Raw genomic sequence first — 18315 nt, 5'->3', positions numbered from 1 at the left:
AAACAAAAGACTTTTTTTCCCCCTCCTGCTCCATATTGTTACTCAAGAATCCTTTTAACTCCCCGCTTCTTTCATTCTCTGAAGTCAGCAGAGAAATGTGGCCAAAGCCTGACATCCCGGCGCACTGGTGTGTGTTTGCAGGGTGTCGTTTCTGCATCAACAAAACACTAACACGTCTCTGTGATGTCACGATGAGGGAGATACAGCTGTTCTGGTGGACGGGAACACTCACAGGGAAGCTCTCCATCTTTGCCAGGAGGTCCGAGGTGCATCGTGTTGCTCCGATTTAAATTGCAAATTCACTTAAAGTACATAAGTCAGAAGTGCTCCCAGCTAAAATGCAAGCCGTGTTGGGTCTGGAAGATTTTTAAAAAATCATGGACCTTGCACTTAAGGGGATTACATTTTCATGCGCTAAAAAGGAAAGGAGGCGGGAGAGTCTCGACGCATAATCATCATCACCACCACCTCAAGCAGGGCCATTCCTCACAACAGGCGATACTCATCCTAAAACAATTTCATATTTTCTGCTAATGTCTCATAATGAATTTCACAAGCGCTTGTATGTTTTGGGCGCAGTGAGACATGAGTGTGAGGAGATTGTTGCGCTCTTGGTGACGTGAAACTAATCAGGGAGAAAGAGCAGTTTCCACACTAGTGACTTTTCAAGGCCCTGTGGTATAAATATCAACCATCTGTGAGGCCATCTGCATTAGGGTGCTATATCATGCACCAAGGCCAAGCCACCAAACGCAGACAGGTTGCCTGTCATGGTACTATCTGCACCGCGTGCAGGACAAGCAGTCTGTCCTACAATCACTGCTATCAACAATGGATCTGCCCTTATACCTCAGGCAGTGCCGCTTATACTTAAGTGAGGTTGTTTTTTAAAGGAGGATCCATAATAAACTCAACATATTGTATAAAGCGTTTATACTTTGCAGACTTCCTTGGATCCACATATAATTTTTCTTCAGAAAAATCTTCCTTAGGGTGACAATTGAACATATATGTATGAAATGATAAAGTTCAGCAGTCCATCACAAGGTTCACATCTGATACAGATACAGCTTTGAGTCTTCTTTCCTTTGTTCTCGACTTCACTGCCTTGTAGCTCACTTCTGAGAATGCGGACTTCTGCAGATATGAGTTGCAATGGGACCGTGACCATTCATATTCCACGGAAAACACCAAAGAAGACACGAAATCCAAACAAATACAGAAGGATCCAGTGTTGCCATAAATGAAAATCAGCCACGCAAGACCAAAGACATCACCTAAACATGTCTTATCTGTCTCTCACATCCTCGGGAATTGTGTTATTTGTTGCTTCTTCCAAATCTTATTTGCCATTTTCTGTGTACATGTGTTTCTTCATGCCAACGTTGCAAAATAGAGGAGAAAAGAGTGTGTGTGCGCGTGTGTGTGTGTGTGTGTGTATGTGTGTGTGTGTGTATGTGTGTGTGTGTATGTGTGTGTGTGTGTGTGTGTGTGTGCGTGTGTGTGTGTGCATGCGTGTGTGCGTGTGTGCTCGTGCAAGACATTGTTTCATGCTATCTAGTTATTGGGACGGAAAGGAATGGAGGGAGGCTGGTGCTGAAGAGCAGACTTCTTGAGGGGGAAAGAGACCGAGAGAGAGCACAGGGGCCACAGGCGAGTGAAAATCCTTTTGTTATTTCTGCTCATTTTTAAGACGCAGAAAAGGCGGATTAATTTGTCTCAAGGTCTGAGAGCAGCCAACAGCAGACGCACTCCTCATTTTAATGTTTTTTGTTGTAGTTGTAGTTGTTTGTTTACTGAACTTAGTCCACTGCTGATCTTGTAAAACATCTTACCCAAAGCCAGTAAAGTGAATAATGTGGCCTGACAGTTTTGAAATGACCGTGAGAGTAATTATAAGACTGCGATGCTGTTCGACCAATGAATACAATAAAAAGGTAAGGAACTGAAAAAATGCCTCCTGGTTCAAAAGAGAAATTTCAAACCATCTTTGATCATAAGCGTGTATCGTCACAGCCTGCAAAATAATACCAAAAAACCCCACAATGTTTTTAATTAAAAACATACTGTTGTGTGTGTTTTTCTCAAATTCGAATTCTGTCAGATGAACAAACCAATTGTATCACTTTGATGAATTTCACATTCTAGCCATGGTAATATCGAAAAGCCATATGGTATAACAAAGATATGAATACCAGTTTTCTATTGATTCTGTTGAGGTTTAGCAAAAGAAGGTGCCAATCACGGCCCATTGACTATTATGACATTTTTAAAACTAGCTACATTGTGCAATGTGATCCTCTGGGTTTCAAAGTATTGATGATCTCTGAATGATCAGCAGCCTTTTATTATTTTTATCTTATTTTGTTGTTGCTGTATTTTTCCTTGAAGTAGCTGCTGTCATAGAAATGCTTTTGGGAATATAAATCATTGTTCAATTTTGAAGTTGAAGAAAACTTCACCGTGCTAAACAAGCATGCTTGAAATGTCTTTTTTTTTTTTTTTAATGGAAACCATACCAGAGTGGAAAACAACTTTATGATATTTAGACCATTTTCCACTAATGTATCACAATAAAGTCTTATAATGATGTGATCATTATTACTTTCATTACACATAAGAAAGAGGTGTGTGGGTTGCAAGATGAAGTATGTGGTCTCCCTCTTTCATTATGTTTTAATTATATGCTATCAAATTGCAGACCCCTATTTATCCATTTTGTTTAACAGTCATGTTCCCTGCTAGCATAGTGCATTATTTATGCTCAGAGGTGTAAGTAATAGATTACAAATACTCACAATACAGTAATGCAATAGCAGTTTTTTTCCACACATACTCATCTTTTAATTAGGAGAGCATTGTCTTCAAGCCTTTAATTTTACTCATAGTATAATCAAATATAAACCAGGGATGTCAATCTGAGCCCCATGGTCCAAGACTGGCCAACAAGAGCCTCCAATCCGGCTTATGAACCCACCAAACAAATCGCAAAAATTGCAAAGAAAGCATTGGGTTTTTAATACAGCTTTCTTAAGAGTAATGGATACAACACAACACAGAGGCCCAAGCTAAGTTGCAAAATGCAACAATGTGTTGGTTTTTTTGGTAGACATTTCACTGTGTCTTGTATCATTAAAATTGGCTTTATGTTGAGATTGCAGTGATTTTTGGTACTAAATAACAAAACATAGACTTTTCCAGAATGTATAGTAAGTGCCACAACAACGAACAATTTGACAGTGTAAATTTAAAGGTTGTATTACAAGTATTCATCAGTAGGGCCAACTAAAGATGATATCAGGCTGTCTGTGGCCCCTGAGCAAAAATGATCAACTTAAGTTTTAAAATCATCAGCTACCACAAAATCGACCAACAATACAACAACAGCTGATTCTGTATATAGTCACATTACAATGGCACAAGAGGAAGAAGAAAAGGATATTTTACATTTTACATTCACTGAGTGAACCTTGATTGTTAATCTAAAATCTCAAACAGCCAATAGCATCTTCAACACACTAAAGCATTCCAGCAATGTTGATGTTTCTTAATTATATATCCCTTATTTGTTCATTTTACCTTCAGAGCATCCATATCAACGTTTTTAATCTGCGTGCATCGTGCAAACCGTATAGCTCTTTACTGTGCGTTGCAGGATGCTCAGGCTGTGTAAGAGAACTTCAGACTCTAGAGGTCTCCATCCTTCAGCATCCCCTCTTCATCCACCTATGCGCCCTCCTCCTCCTCCTCCTCCTCCTCCTCCTCTTCCTCCTCCAACCCCTTCCTCCTCCTCCTCTCTGGTATTTTGTGCAGCGGAGGAGGAAAGGAGGAGAGACTGCTGAGGAGGAGACAGAGGGGATCCTGAGACAACACGTCCCACGCCAGAGCCAGACAGCCAGGGAACTTTGATTTGACGCCAAGTAGCCTGCGCTGACAATGACGGCGGAGAGAGACGGCCACGTTTCTTACGTTTCCTCTCCTGCTCGCGGTCCTTCGGAGGCTTAGACATGTCGGGCGTGAGCAACATATGATGTCCTTTTGACTCTCATGCTCAATGAAGATTTATTTGTTTCCGATCTGCCTCCTCGATCCGCTGATGGTGCCGCGTCGCTGTGCGTCCTGCGCTTAGGTCAGCCGAATGAATCCGAAGGCAGCGTGAGCGCATTGTTTCCAGCTCCGTTGCATATGGGATTTCCAGCCGTGATGTCTGCAATATTTCGCTCTTTGTTTCTGGGTAAGTCACTTTGCATTTCTTTAGAAGCCAGATATTTAATTTGAGAAGCACGGGAGCCCGTTCGCAGAGGATGAGGACACTGTGCTGGTTATTGTGTGGACAGCTCGCTTTAACGTCTCCCCCCCCCCCCCCCCCCCCCCCCATTGTTTTAAGACGTCCTTAACGACACATTCAGGCAGCCTGCACTCAAAATGATGTCAGACTATATTTGATTTTATTTTCCCCTCATTGCCAATTTATGAAGCGCGAGCATGATGGATTGACGTTTATACTCACATTAAAGAAGAATTGCACGGACCTGTACTGCTTGCCACACAGATTGTTTTATTTTGGAGGTCTCAAAAAAGGGCTAATTGAAGAAGATAAAAGTTCAGCTAGCCCCTCCCTTTAAAAAATGTGCTGTCGAAATGTATGGATCCTGCACACAGTTGTTCTTCAAAAGCAGGCCCACTGCAGGTGAACTGTCTTTCTTTCGGTGTTTCTTTAATTGTATGTTTTACCATTTGTGATAAAAGGAAAAATAATTGGAAATGCAAATCCAGAAACCACTGAAACTCCCACTGGTTGTGACATTTCCAATTTTTGCTATTTTTAGCCCACTTTTATCTGTCTGGATCAGCATTATGTGAGTTTTTGTTGGAAGGCATTGTGTTGGCAGGAATGAACCTTGAAAAGCTTAATTGAAAAGGTTTGCTCTGAATTATCATTAATCACAGATGTCCCATGAGCACAAATGAGAACATCTTTTGCCTAATTACTATTATGAGCAGTAATACTGCTCTTATTCGTATTTTTTTTTTCCAAGTTACAACAGGAATGTACTGAAGTGGGCCTGAAGCCGAGCTTTCAGCTCCAGAGCTAATTTGGGAATGTTTAATTCCACGGTGACTCCACTGACTGGAAGTTACCGTAGCACTGTGAGTAAAAAAGACTTCCAGTAACAAAAGGATTTATCCTTCCCACTGCTGTCTCTTCACCTGCAGTGAAATTAAGGGGTAACGTTGGACAAAAACTGTAGTTTGAAGTTTGCCGTGTCTTTTTTATTTATAAAGGATCTGGCAAGGAAAACATTTGGAATCCCCTGTATTGTAATGAGAGAGGCCGTATGAAGAAGAAAACACACAGAACCTGGCAGCTCCTGCACTCTGGTCTGTGTCCAGAAATCGTGCTCCAGTCTTTGTGATGCATGCTGTTCAATGGTGTTGCAGTCTGGAGTGAAATCAAAAAGAGCTCAGAATTCATTTTCAACTTTTTATTCCGTTAGCTTGGAAATACAAATGATGCTTGTTTGCAGACACAAGACCTGGCTCTAATGCATGCAAACACATTCCTAAATCAAGCTTATCTTTGGCTCCTGTTCTTCAGCTGTTTGATCCCTGTGTGAACGACTGTGCCCTTTGCCCATTGCATTCTGGGGAAAAGCAATTGTTGTCCTTTGTGGGTCTCAATAAGATAGAGAGATAGAAAAAAAATCAGCAGGATAGAGATGTCATGTGGGCCTGTATACATGCTGACCTGTCAAGGGTTTACATGGCCAGGCCACTGTGTCCACAGTATGCGCTCAGTGATAGCAGTCATTGATCCTCAGTTTATCTGAAGGAGCTGAGTCGGCAGTTTGCATTGCATACCTGCACATTTCTCAGTTTAGTTTATCATCTCTGCAATGATGGAGGAGGATGTAATTGAAGCACAACACATAGATCAGCCTCTTCATTACAAGTACGGTGTTGACAACCAGTTCTGAAAAAGCAAAATAATGAAAAAAGCAATCTTTTTTTTGAATAACCATACGCCTGCATCGAAAGTCTTAATTGACTCGTTGTTGCCATGGTGAGACATTTTCCCCTTTCCCTGTCTCGTTTTTTGGCAGGAAAATGGAACTATAAAACAATTAATGCAGCTGAAAATGATGTCTTTGGACTTCGTGTCCAATACAGTTGCAACCTGGGTCAGATGTCTCTCCTGCCAGAACAAAATATCTGCCAGTCAGCCAATAGACCCTTCTCCCTGCCTGACCAAGGAGATTCATGGAGCTTTCTTAGCTAGCTTTGCTCTGCTGGGCCAGACTGAAGGACACTTTTTCCCTCCCTAAATTTACAGCCAATTTAAGATCTGTGAGTTCAACTAAAAAGAAGAAGGGGCTGTTTTATTATAAAAGAATCAATAGCCATTATTAGAGGCTCGTTTTCCCTTTATTTGGCTTTACCCTCATAAGTCCACCGACGTCTTTAAATTAATATCTGTTTGAGATGTAATATCCACTGTTCACATTACAGATAAGTAGCACAATTAATTGCCACAGAGAATTACATCGCTCCCTTCGGTAACTCTGCCGATATAAAGTGGGAATCAGGAACAAGGTCAAATGAAGTAACTCGGTACCGGCAGGGTGCAGTTGCAGATTCAGCCAGGTAAAGGAGACCAGTGATTGATTGCCCGTCTGTCCCCGTGCCAGGATTAAATGATTCTGAATGAAGGAATTTGAAAACGACTGTCCAAGAAGTAATAACACACTGTAAGTCTCTTGACAGAACTGTAATTGGAAAGTATGAGCAGCTTTTATATGAGATCCACACATCCGCACCCTCACTCGGTGGTGTCTGGTGTTTGTTTGAGCATTAATCAAGAACAGAAGTACAATGCGAGTGATCATGGCTGCTGCACAGTGGCGCTCTGGCATAAGCGAGCACACAACTGTGTACATACATGTCTGCATGCATACATGTGTTTCACAGTGACAAGATGGTGATGCTTAAACATACTTGTTAGTGTTGGATGTAGATAAAGAGAGCAGTGGCTCCAAACGGAAATTCTGTCCCCATTCTATATTTAGCATGTCTGCCGGGGTAGGCAGAGGATCTCTGAAATGTGAAGATGACAGGAGCCTCCTGAGCCAGAGGTTATGAAGTGACATCTTGATGTGTTTGTGCCTGAATCACACTCCCACACACACCCAGCCAAAGACTTGTGACATTCCTACAAAGCCAGAGACATTTTGGTATTTGACATCTAGTTACCGTACATTAAGGCTCGGTTTTGATTTGACTCATATTATTCTCTTGTGCTATCGTTTGGCATTGCATATGTATTTTTCCAACTCAGAAAATATTTGTTTTTGGGGAGGATGTGAGAAATTTGGCATCTCCTCTGCATGTAACATGAACGCGCATGTTATTCAAGGCATTTGTCAGTTAGGTACGAGCCTTGCTCAGTGAGTTAACCCACAATTCATTCTGTAAAAGCTTTAACCTGTAAATTACTTTCACTCTGGCAGCCCCATTTAGCTCTATTAATTATGTTTATGTTATGAATACACAGGCGTATCAGAATGCCTAGCACGCTTCCACTCAACAAAGAGACGGAGCAAACATCACGATACACTGAAGTATCTAAGAATATAAACCCGGTGCTTATATTCTTCAAACTGGAGGATGTACAATACAGTTCAACTGCAGTGATTGCAGGACAAAATGACTTCCAGTAAATCATTCTTCATCGTTAAAGGACTTCCCCTCCACCTCCGGTGTCCGTTAGTCCACATGCAGAACAAAATGTAAACAGACTTCCACCGAGAAAAGGATTGTATTACTCGAAGCAAAAGTGGCCGATCTGAATGGCTCAGCAAGGGCAGAGACTTTCAGGAATACAAAACCTCTGCCATGGGTGACTGAAGAGGCCTGGAGATGAGTACAGAGGTACAGAGGTCCAGCCGTCCTCAAAACAATTGACCCATATCATTAACAAAGGATGATTTGCCTTCCAAGCAGTTTCCCCCTGATGTGTGCGGCCTTTGAATGACAGTGTGCATCTGTGAATAACAAGGTGTCCTTTTTTCTTTTTGTACCTGAGGGATTCTTCATGTTTCATTGATTGTGGTGCTTTTACCCGAAAAGTCTTTCCATTCTGTCGCAGCCAGCTGAATGCCAGGCTTTGAAAGAAAGTGTTTGTATGTGAAAGTGTACCTGCTTTGTACAGCAAGTGGTTTTATTCCTACAAGAGGAGGAGAGAGGCAGGTTATATTCTTGTTGCAGTGTAACAACATTAACAGAGTCTTAGCAGAATCTTTGGTTCTTCTTCCACACTGACTCATTTTTGTGAGACAGTTTCTTCATCCCTCTCCCGGTGTGATTCTACACCACCCATGATTTTTCAAGAGAGCTCCACGTTTATTCTGTATGGGCCTTTTGTCACTGGCATCTTGTAAAATACAAGACACACGCCTTAGACAGAGCTGGGTTTGTGTAGCGATTCTGACCTATAAACCCTCCCCCTTTCATCCTTTGCTGGGGAAATCACTGCCAGATTATTTTGGAACATATGAACAGGAACTGCCTATTTCACTTTACTGCTAATCTTTGACAGATGTTCTGGAGAGGCTGGCATTCACATTAACTGGAGCCACCTGCGCACTGTACACATGGCATACATTGCACCACTGTGCCATACAGAATATAAACAAACATTGGAAAACCGTGAGACTTTAAGCAGGTTAAACAGTTTATCGCACAGTCATAGTCAGGAAGGTAAAACTTTCTAACTTTATATGGAGCTGGGCCTGTAAAGGAAAATTGCTCAAATATGCTTACGTTAGACTTAAGTCCTGTAATAGGACATTTCTATAATTGGCCAAGTCTGTTGTTTCATGCATCATGCATGCATAATTGAATTCAGTCAATCCTTTGTGATAGCCATAATTTGAATGCAAATATTACAATAATAGTAAATTTTCCAGACATATGCAGCCCTACTTCCTGGACACACTGTATTATGTGTACGTTATAAATGTATGGTGTCACCTTGCAATAGTTTTCTATGGACAGTGTAAATGTTCAAACACAATTGTTCACATATTTTGGATCAATTAGATGCAGATCATTGAGGGTGCTTTGCAAGCAAGAAATTCCATATCATATCATATCTGAATCTTAGAGACCTCCATTTTTTTTATTGCTATATTTGAGTATTTCTTTCAATTTGCCATTATATTAGAACAAAGGGAATACATAATTGATCAACTATTACTTCCCTTATAAAGGTTTAATGACTTGCATTTTTTTAACCACAATTTGCAATTCTGCTACAACATTAAGTCAAAATAACTAAAGCACGTAGAAGCTCTCTGGTGGTGATATGTTGAAGCAGCTCCTAGCTCTGGGTTAGTGAGCAGGGAAAAGCTGTGGTCTTGGTGAAATTACTTTAAAAAGTCACCAGTGACTTAAAGTATGAGATACAACTTGCTGCTGCTTAGTTTCAACCAAAACCTCAGGATTTAACCCTTTAACCCTTGAGGGTCATGCGGTGAATAAATGTAGTTCCTTTTATCCCCAAAAGTTACTTTTGTGGTGTGCAAAGCAACTGATCATTACATACACAATATCTGTTAGACATTCTTGAAAAAGGTTGTAAAAGGACATTTCTATTCTGTCCATTGTTTGGACAAAACAGGCAGGAGAAGCTTTGACCTTGTGCTTTGGCAAAGAAAATGTGGATTGATTAAACTAAAACGTAATCAATAGATCTCTCAAGAAGGAAAATAATTAGTTGTGGTGGACCTTTTATATCCATTCTGATCATTTCACTTCACAGCAGGCTAATTCTGATGGAGTGTCTTATTAGAAGGCCACAAGACAGCGATGATAGTTGCACCAATCATCTTATCCTTCACCTCATCACTTGACCCCGTCGCCTCAAGATTTCTCACCAGCTGACTTCAGCAGATCCATTAATTCTATCATTAATATGAGGATTCTTTTTTTTTTTTTTTGCAAGAATTGCAAATCTGCATAGGAAATGCTTACTTTCGGCTTTCCCTCCCATTATTATGACTTGTATTGCAACCATCAAGTGTATACTCTCAATTATATCATAAACTGATGTGGTCTGTTCCGTCAGCCACTGCTTATATAATGTGTTTCCGTCATGTTACATTGCATGGAGTAAACAATGTAATTTGGAACCTCTGTGGTTCAAACAAGTCAGAAGATTTATCACATTAGGATCAGCTACATAGGCAGCCCTTTAAAATATTAGTGCGTTGAAATATTGACACTGACATGCTGTGTAGCCCTCTAGCTCTCTGCAATCTATTAAACAGAGGCCTTTTTCTCCAAACGGAGCATTCCTGCCATATTCACAGTAGTGAGCAACTATGAAACTCAATGAACCAAGTGTAATTACAGCTTTCTGTTTTCTTGGAAAATGTGCAGAGATTTGTCTGTTTGTGAACATAAATATTTTAATCAAGATCTGTGATTGTTCTTAACGGGGAAGCATGCAGATCAAAGCGCGAACAAAACTGAGATAAATGCTGATGCTGTAGTCGAGGTGGAGTAAGGAATTGTCTTCCATTGATTCACTTCACTGAGGATCTGCCTTGATATTCATTCTTTGCAGCTATTAACATTCTTCAAAATAGGATTCAGTCCATCTGTGAAGGGGCACTCTTCAGCTGGGATTGCAAAAGGTGATCAAAATTCATGCATCGAGCAAAAAGCACCATTTAAAATTATTTGTTTATCAGGGGTGGAGGGGGGGGGATCAAGATGTTATCATCACTGATCTCCCGGCCTAGTTGTGGTGCTTTCAAGTGCTTTCTGCCTTAGTGAAAACTGGCAGTGCGGAATAACTCTGGCATGCTTGTCTTCTCTAAGCAGAACATGCTTTTGATCTATGTTCTGTCTGTGAAACCGTGTATAGCCTCTTGTTTTCTGTGCGGCTGCGCCATCCAGCTGTGCAGAAAAATAAACAATTACAAAATAAGAACCATACCGCTGAAGTGTCCCCTATAAGCGTCATGGTAAAGAAGGAACAAAAGGAACTGTGGATCAAACATTTACAACCAATCAGCTTCCAAGTGACGTTCAGTGTTTTACAGTAGATGCTGGTCTTCATTACATTTACCGAACAAAGGCCTTGATAAGAAGTTGTTTTCATCGCTGTACAAATCTTTTGCCCTGCTCACTCATTTTTGTTTTGAGTGACAGTCTGTCAAAACCCCTGCAAACCATCTGCTAATAATTGATCACTTCTTACTTGTCGCTTAGCACTTTCAATGGTTGTTGGATGCACCTGTCAGGCCACAACCAGTGTAGTGCCTCATCTCACACTGCGATTATTGATTATCGTGTCCAGATCTCACCATGGACATCCACATGGCGTCACAGTGCTGAGATGAGATCCAGTGAAAGAATACGGTCACAGCCGGACTGCACCCGCAGGGGATCTTCTCCATTAATCTACATAAAACAAAGAATTTTTCATGCAGACAGAGAAACATTATCAAATACACATTTATTTATTCCTGTACTGCACCGGTGCACAAAACATTGACTTTTTCCCCTTCCCGTGTATATGGGATTCAGCTGAAATTCAATCCCGGGAATTGACTACATATGAATGAAAGCAACTTGCAGTGCACCAAACAATGGCAGCCAAGGAAAGGTTTTTTTTTTTCTTTCTTTCTTTTTTTTCCTTCCTCTGCCGTGTTTCCAATTGGAGACTGACTGAATGAACAGGAGGAAATGTTCCACGTCGCTCTATTTAGACGCCTGCTGTTCCTTTCAATTTGAAGCAGTCTATTAGCCCGGCAAGCAGGACACTCCATTAGGTGTTTTGAACCCGCACACTCCATTGTCTCACTCCATTTCCTCTTTTGCTTGCCAGTCTTCCCTAAAGCCTTAGTGGCTTTAATCAGTCGAGACCCTCCTGCCCTTCACACATTTATCTTCAGCTGAGTTTGGTCGACACAGAGCGGCCAGGAATGACCGAAAGATGGATGGTGTTTGGAAGAAAATGGGAATTCTGTGGCCATTGATTAGAAAGGTGGAAGACAAAGCGAGTTACCTGAGCAAGACCTGAACACCATCTGGAGGCATCCTTCCACTTTCAGTGCTTGAAAGTTGAAGTCAGGACTCAGAGCCACCTGTCCGGTTAGATCTGTGCTGAGTTTTATATGGGTCAGAATTGAAGAAAGTTGTCAACGCAGTAAGTTTGAAATGGGGTCTGAACATATTTATGGACTGTAACAAAACTTCAGAAGTAACCTTTAAAGCTCTTTGAGATTCGCAATTCTGCTGATTAATTCTATATAGGGCAAAAAATCCTTCGTCATCAGAACCTTACCATGTGTAATTGCCATTCAGTAGGAACTGTAAGATGCAATAAGTTAGGGCCAGTCTTGGGTTTCCCGTCCTGTTCCCTTGCAGTAAATGTTGTGTGATGGATGGTTTAATTATCCAGCCTTAATGCCTGTCGTTCTGTCTCTGATAGCACCATGAACACATGGTAAACTAAATATTGCTGATCAATTGCTCACGCGTCCACAAATTAAGCATACGGTGTCCCTGATTGCACTACAGAGCTGTCTTCAGTACTTCACATTAAAGAGGGTTTGCATCTTTGATCAGGCCAAAAGGTCAAGAAGTGTGTTTCCACAGGAGATAAAGTCGCTTATTCAGGAGCTCAGGCTGTGGTCAGAGTACAGGAATACTGTCAGTGCTGAAAATGCTTTTTCTCCTCTTCTCCTCCCACTTCTTTTCCTATTTCCCAGCAATTTAGCTCAGAACAGATGGCACCACCACCTTTTTTCCAACTCATTAGACTTGACTTGTTGATGAAATGAAGCCTTCATGCTATGCTGCCCATGCAGATGTGTACTGTACATTGTTTCATGTATCATCTGTCATATATGGCCCTGAGGTAAAGGGATTACAATCCCTGGTCTGATGTGTCTATGATAGAAACCCAGACACGGGATGTAAAATAAAATACTGATATCCGATTCCTCTAATTTACTTTTCAGATATTATAATATATACTTGCTATATTTCAACACAGATGTTGGGGCTTTAACCTTTTGAACATTCCGAATGCATTCTCTATACAAATAAATCAGATGTTATAACATTAGAGACTTATAACAACCTAGATAAATGGGACAATGACACATTTAGTTAAATTTTTATTAGTTTAATCCATGCAGACATAAAAAGCTTCAATGATGTCATAGACTTAACTAGATATAGCACAAAAGGAAAGGAGAATTTCCTCACAGAGGAAAGGCTTCTGTTAAATGTGATATCTCTGACAGGGAGAATTGGTAGTAACATGGCTGAAAATGAGTAAGATAACACTGACAATGGAGATGATTTGAAACAGCAATGCGTGTTCCTGGTCTGATTTAAGGAAATATTTGAAGTGTTTCGTTCAATGAACAAAACGCATTTTCAGAAATGATCTGAGGGCTGTTTTCTTGTCTGTACTGGATTTCTTCACACAAGTTACAACACCTCTGCCCTGCTCACTCATCCATCTTTAAGCTTCAGTTTTATGCAACACTTTTTTGAGGTACTATTTCTCTAAACTTCTGTTGACTGGAGTAGAAACTGATTTACTTCACCTTAGAGCAACATGATGTATATATAACATACACTGTACCCACAAATATGATGTAGTGCTGAATAAATGCTGGTGATTCATCTCAGTTAAATATTTCATTAATTCAAACTAATAATATCTGGCGTAAATGCATTTGAACTCAAAACAGCAGACAGCTCAGCTAATGTGTGAGTAACACTACCATAATACAACTAAGTATGCACATGGTTGAGAGTGGTTTAACTGAGTGAGACAAAAGTAGCAGCATAATTTGTTTTTCAATCTTACTTTCAGTCATTGGTAAAATCACGACTTTATTGTACTGGTAAGACAGTACTTGCTTTGTATATACAGGAAGGGAAGGCAGAATGTGATCGCGGTGGTTACTGCTGAACAAACACCTATTACGCCTCCAGGTTCTGTAGGCTAGTGTTTAGCGGTGCTCGTGTGACTGTGCATTTACTACAGAACTGGAGTGTAGCTCAGAAGCATTCAAACTATTGCCAACAAACTTCTACTCATAACTCGCAGATCATTCGACTGAGATGGCGTTGTGTTTCTGCTATTTGTTCAAGTCCACATCTACAATTGTTTCCCATACCCTTCTTTTAGGAATTGGACACAACTCATCATGCAGTCTGTCACACACAACTTGATAAGAGACAGGCTTAGGACTACTTTCAAGATGTCCATCATGGCTTGGCATCATTGTCCAAACTGTCACATTTTGAATACAATTGTCTTATTGTGGTTTTTGGATGAAGGTGGGGATGTTCCTCAGAGCACGAAAGGCACAGTATCAAAACAAAGATGTGTTATGTTTCCAATTTGACGTCTCTGAAAATTATTAACAGAGCTTTTTTTTTTTATAGACATTACATTTTCCCACAGCGGCAGACATAATTTTTATTTTGTGTGTCTTTCTTCAAGAGGGAAATCAAGAGTGTTAGCTTTTGGCTTGATTTGCTGTCTGGGATCCAAAGACGCTGTGGAGGAGGAAATAGCAGAGTTTGCAAATTCAAGCTCTTAAAATAATTAAAGTTGGCATGATGACTTTGCTTTCTCGATGGGTCCAAGCTTAAGGAAAAAAAAGACACCTTTGAGAGTTACCACACAGCAACAGCAAGTTGTCTTGTACTCTGGTATTGGGAATAATGAAGGGTAGAAAATGCAACACTGAGATAAGATGAAATCAAATGCATCATTGTGTCAGGGTGGAGTGAAATGATGCTTTGGGCCGCTGACCCATCATAGTAGAAAACAAACATTTTTTCCATTTAGGAGAGGGAGATGCTGTTTACTCTATTAACCTTTCCTCTCGGTTGCACTCTTGACATTGAACAATGTGGAAGAGGCCAACTCCTCGCTGGCCCTTTTGCTAATGAGGCAATTAAGTCTATCCTGCCTTGCTTGAGCAAGGGGCCGAGAGAGCAAGGCAAGTCATCTGCTGTCTCAGCAAACACCAAGCATCTTAGCTGTGCTGCAGTCAGAATACATAACAAGCTCTCCTTTGTTGTCGTCGCCTCCCAGTCGTTCTGGTCCTGTCGTGTCGGTGTGACCTGTAGCAACAGCTGGAGATCACAGCCAGCGTCGGGCCATGTTCATTCCAGTGCACAGAATCACAGCAAATGAAAGCAAAAGAAAAACACTCAAATAAAATTATGTTTATGCTCTGCTCTCAAGCTGTTGAGAAACCACAGTGAGCATGCAACTGTGTTGCACAGCCGCAGCTCTTTGTAATCTATTTCAGGATAACACAAACACATGTCGTTAAGGAATTGAGTAAAGGATTATTTCAGTGATTTCTCCCATACAAAGTCCATTAAAGAATTACTGCCTGTTATTGATTTGTAATGCTTTGTAATTGACAGAACACTATTTACTTGGTTCACCAAAAAGCAAAGGAACAATGATCTTGTATTCAGAGTCATATCTGCCTCAGTGCTTATATTTCCAGCCCAGTATGATACCTGTTTCATCTCTGAGCCCCTCTGTACCCTGTTGACTTGAGTATTAACCGTGTTTCTTTTATACTATGAGTTATTCATGCAGCTAAAAGAGCTCTTGCTGTTCGACAGACCGAACGCTGGTGTCAGGAGTGGTCCGCACTCTACCTGCAGGTTTACTGTGGAGTACAGAGGAGTGGAGATCGGATGCAGTGCTGATCCATGTCCCAAAAGACCTATTATAAGCAAAAAAGGCATCTTTTTGCTCTCTCTCTCTCTCTCTCTCTCTCTCTCTCCCTCTCTCTTTTTACTTCTGTCTCGATAACAAAAAGTCCAGTTCTTATGTTTGTTTGGCATAAAGAAATATTATCCAGCACTGAGAATGCATTCATGATTGAGAGCCTGTCAATGTAGGTACTCATGCTTGATTTTATCATCACTTTTCCTCTCTGGCACATTTGACGAATGGTGTGGAATTGTCTGAAGCGATTCCTGGACAACTTTGATAATCTGCATTTGTTTTGACTCTTCCTCTTGTTTCCTATTTTGACAGGTCTGACAGAAATTAGCATTTGTTTTCCCTCTTAGCCCAGTGACTGCTATGAGCAGCTGCTGTGTCGTACAAAAAGGACCAGCATTAGGGTCAAAGTTAATGTGTTTAAGGGATGCACAATTCTAACGAGCGATAACCACAGGCTTATGGCTGCTCAGAAGGGATTAGGGCACGTAGTTGTCTGTCTTAAAGCTCAGGCTTAACCATCATACTCGTTTTTTCCCCACTTTTTCTTCCATTGCTCCTCGCTGGTAATGAATCACCAATGTTTGCTGACACAAAGCATGAAAAAGAACATCTCACTCGGTGGGGAATAAAGATGGCTGCTCATTAGCTGCGGAAAGGTGTACCAAACCAGAAAGAGGAGATGTCTGGGCAGATTTGTTTGAAATCAATGCTTGTCTTCAGAAGCCTCTTCTACAGTATGTGGCTGCCATAACTTATCAGACAAGATTCAGAAGAACCTACAAAGGCAATCAAAAGTATGCTTAAGGCACACAGATATGTGCAGCTTGTGCGGTGTTGAAGAAGAACTGATGTGAGCATGATGGCTATTCTCAGGATCGTATTTCAGCCTCCTTGTGCAGGATTCTCTGTCTACTTTAACATATGTGCCTTTGCTGTGAGAGATCGATACGGTGTGATTATCCTGCCTTGCTGTGAGTCAAAGACAGCTCTGAAGTAGTCGGACCGCAGGACGGTGGAGTCGACGGTTTTCAGTTACAGGACACAGGACAAGATGCACAGTGGCAAGGGCGTCAGGGAAAGTGCAAAGTTAGCAATGGTCTGAAGAGGCAACTGACCACATGTGTTTGCTGCTGGCTAAAATTACTGACACTGGACTCGACAGGTTATGTGCCTTTTCCGCAAAATATTTGAAACGACACAGGAAGCACTATCTCCGCTGCACATGTGGCTCCCTTTTTCTGCTCTCTTACTTCACCCTTCTCGTCACATATCCTTGTTTTCATTATGGCTTTCTACTTATCCCATATTCAACTCACGCAAGGCAGCAGCGCAAGACAGTGGAAGACTGTTTCATGCTCTTGTATTTTGCATGTGAAGCATTCTGTTGAGAGTCAATACAGTCTGTTGCTACAAGATTGGGACAGATGATATGACTAACCTTTGGCTTTATGTGTATATCTCCGCTGTCGTTTATCTGAAGCTAACAAAACTCTTTTGGAGGTAGATTGAACTAGAGGCAGCTATTTCTGAAGTGATGTCAACAGTGTTGCCACTGAGAGGTAAATCAGGGGACCATATCGTGGACATACAAGTGGATGCAAGTTCATAGTTCATCCTCTGGCAAGTCAGGACTGTCGGGGGAATTATAATGGGATAGGATTTTTTTCTTTCTTTTTTTAATGGATTGTTAGTTATTGTATTGTAGCATTGTTGAGCTCTTCTTATAATCCATTTGGGGAACTACCCACTCTGCCATATCGTTCATTTTCTCCTTTCACTCCTTAACCAGATACATGTGGTGAGGCATTTTGATGCATGATTGTAAACATAGTCTGATTGCATTGGTGTGGCCCACTGAACAGGTTTATGAAAGGTTTAATTTCTTTACATATTGATTTCCGTTTAACGTCACCTGTAACTGAGCTCAAGTTATTTTTTATTTACCACATCTGTCATGTGTCGTGCTGAATTTCTCTGGCGAGCAAAGGAACAAACGCATTGTATTGTTTGAGGACTCTGTATTGTCACTGTTTGCCTCCATGGCACTTGAACACAGTAGAGGTATGAGTAATGTTTCACTAGACTGACCCACCTGGTCATTAATCCTAATATTTAGGCTGTATTCGCAATCTACTGGCAGCCGTATCTTGACTACAAGTAATCATAGCCGCACACCTCTGAACATTGGGCTGCAGGAAAAACACTACAAGCAGAAAAGCTGAGTCCATCAATCTAAGAGGTGAGACATTTTCTTTTCCTCACACTCCACATTGGTGAAAATTTACATTGGACCCTTCCCCACCCAGAGGGAATATGTTTATTAACCCTTTTTGTTTCTGTCCTGTCTCCTCCCAATGCACATTCTTTCTTATGAGACGAGGGGTCAGACCAGAGGGAGACTGTACAGCTCTCAGCTGCAGGGTCGTGATGGATGGCCTCTCAGCTATACGTGCTTTGCTCACCAGAGAGGCCAGCCATATTTTTCCTCTGCTTCTCGTGTAGACCTGCATCTGCATGAA

The 18315-nt window shown here is 41.2% G+C and overlaps 1 protein-coding gene across 1 annotated transcript in view; it reads left to right on the top strand.

Annotated features, from left to right (window-relative positions):
- The first annotated feature begins 3833 nt into the window (after positions 1-3833).
- Positions 3834-18315, top strand: part of clmpb (CXADR like membrane protein b) — a 71496-nt gene continuing 57014 nt past the window's right edge. The window contains exon 1 of the mRNA XM_080507625.1: positions 3834-4234. Coding sequence (XP_080363751.1) covers positions 4048-4234 — 187 coding nt within the window. The 5' untranslated portion in view covers positions 3834-4047. The remainder of the gene's footprint in view (positions 4235-18315) is intronic.

Source organism: Blennius ocellaris (genome assembly GCF_963422515.1).
Source record: "Blennius ocellaris genome assembly, chromosome: 2".
Taxonomy (NCBI): Eukaryota; Metazoa; Chordata; class Actinopteri; order Blenniiformes; family Blenniidae; genus Blennius; species Blennius ocellaris.
The sequence above is the reverse complement of the archived record's forward strand: the minus strand, read 5'-3'. Positions and strand labels throughout refer to the sequence as shown.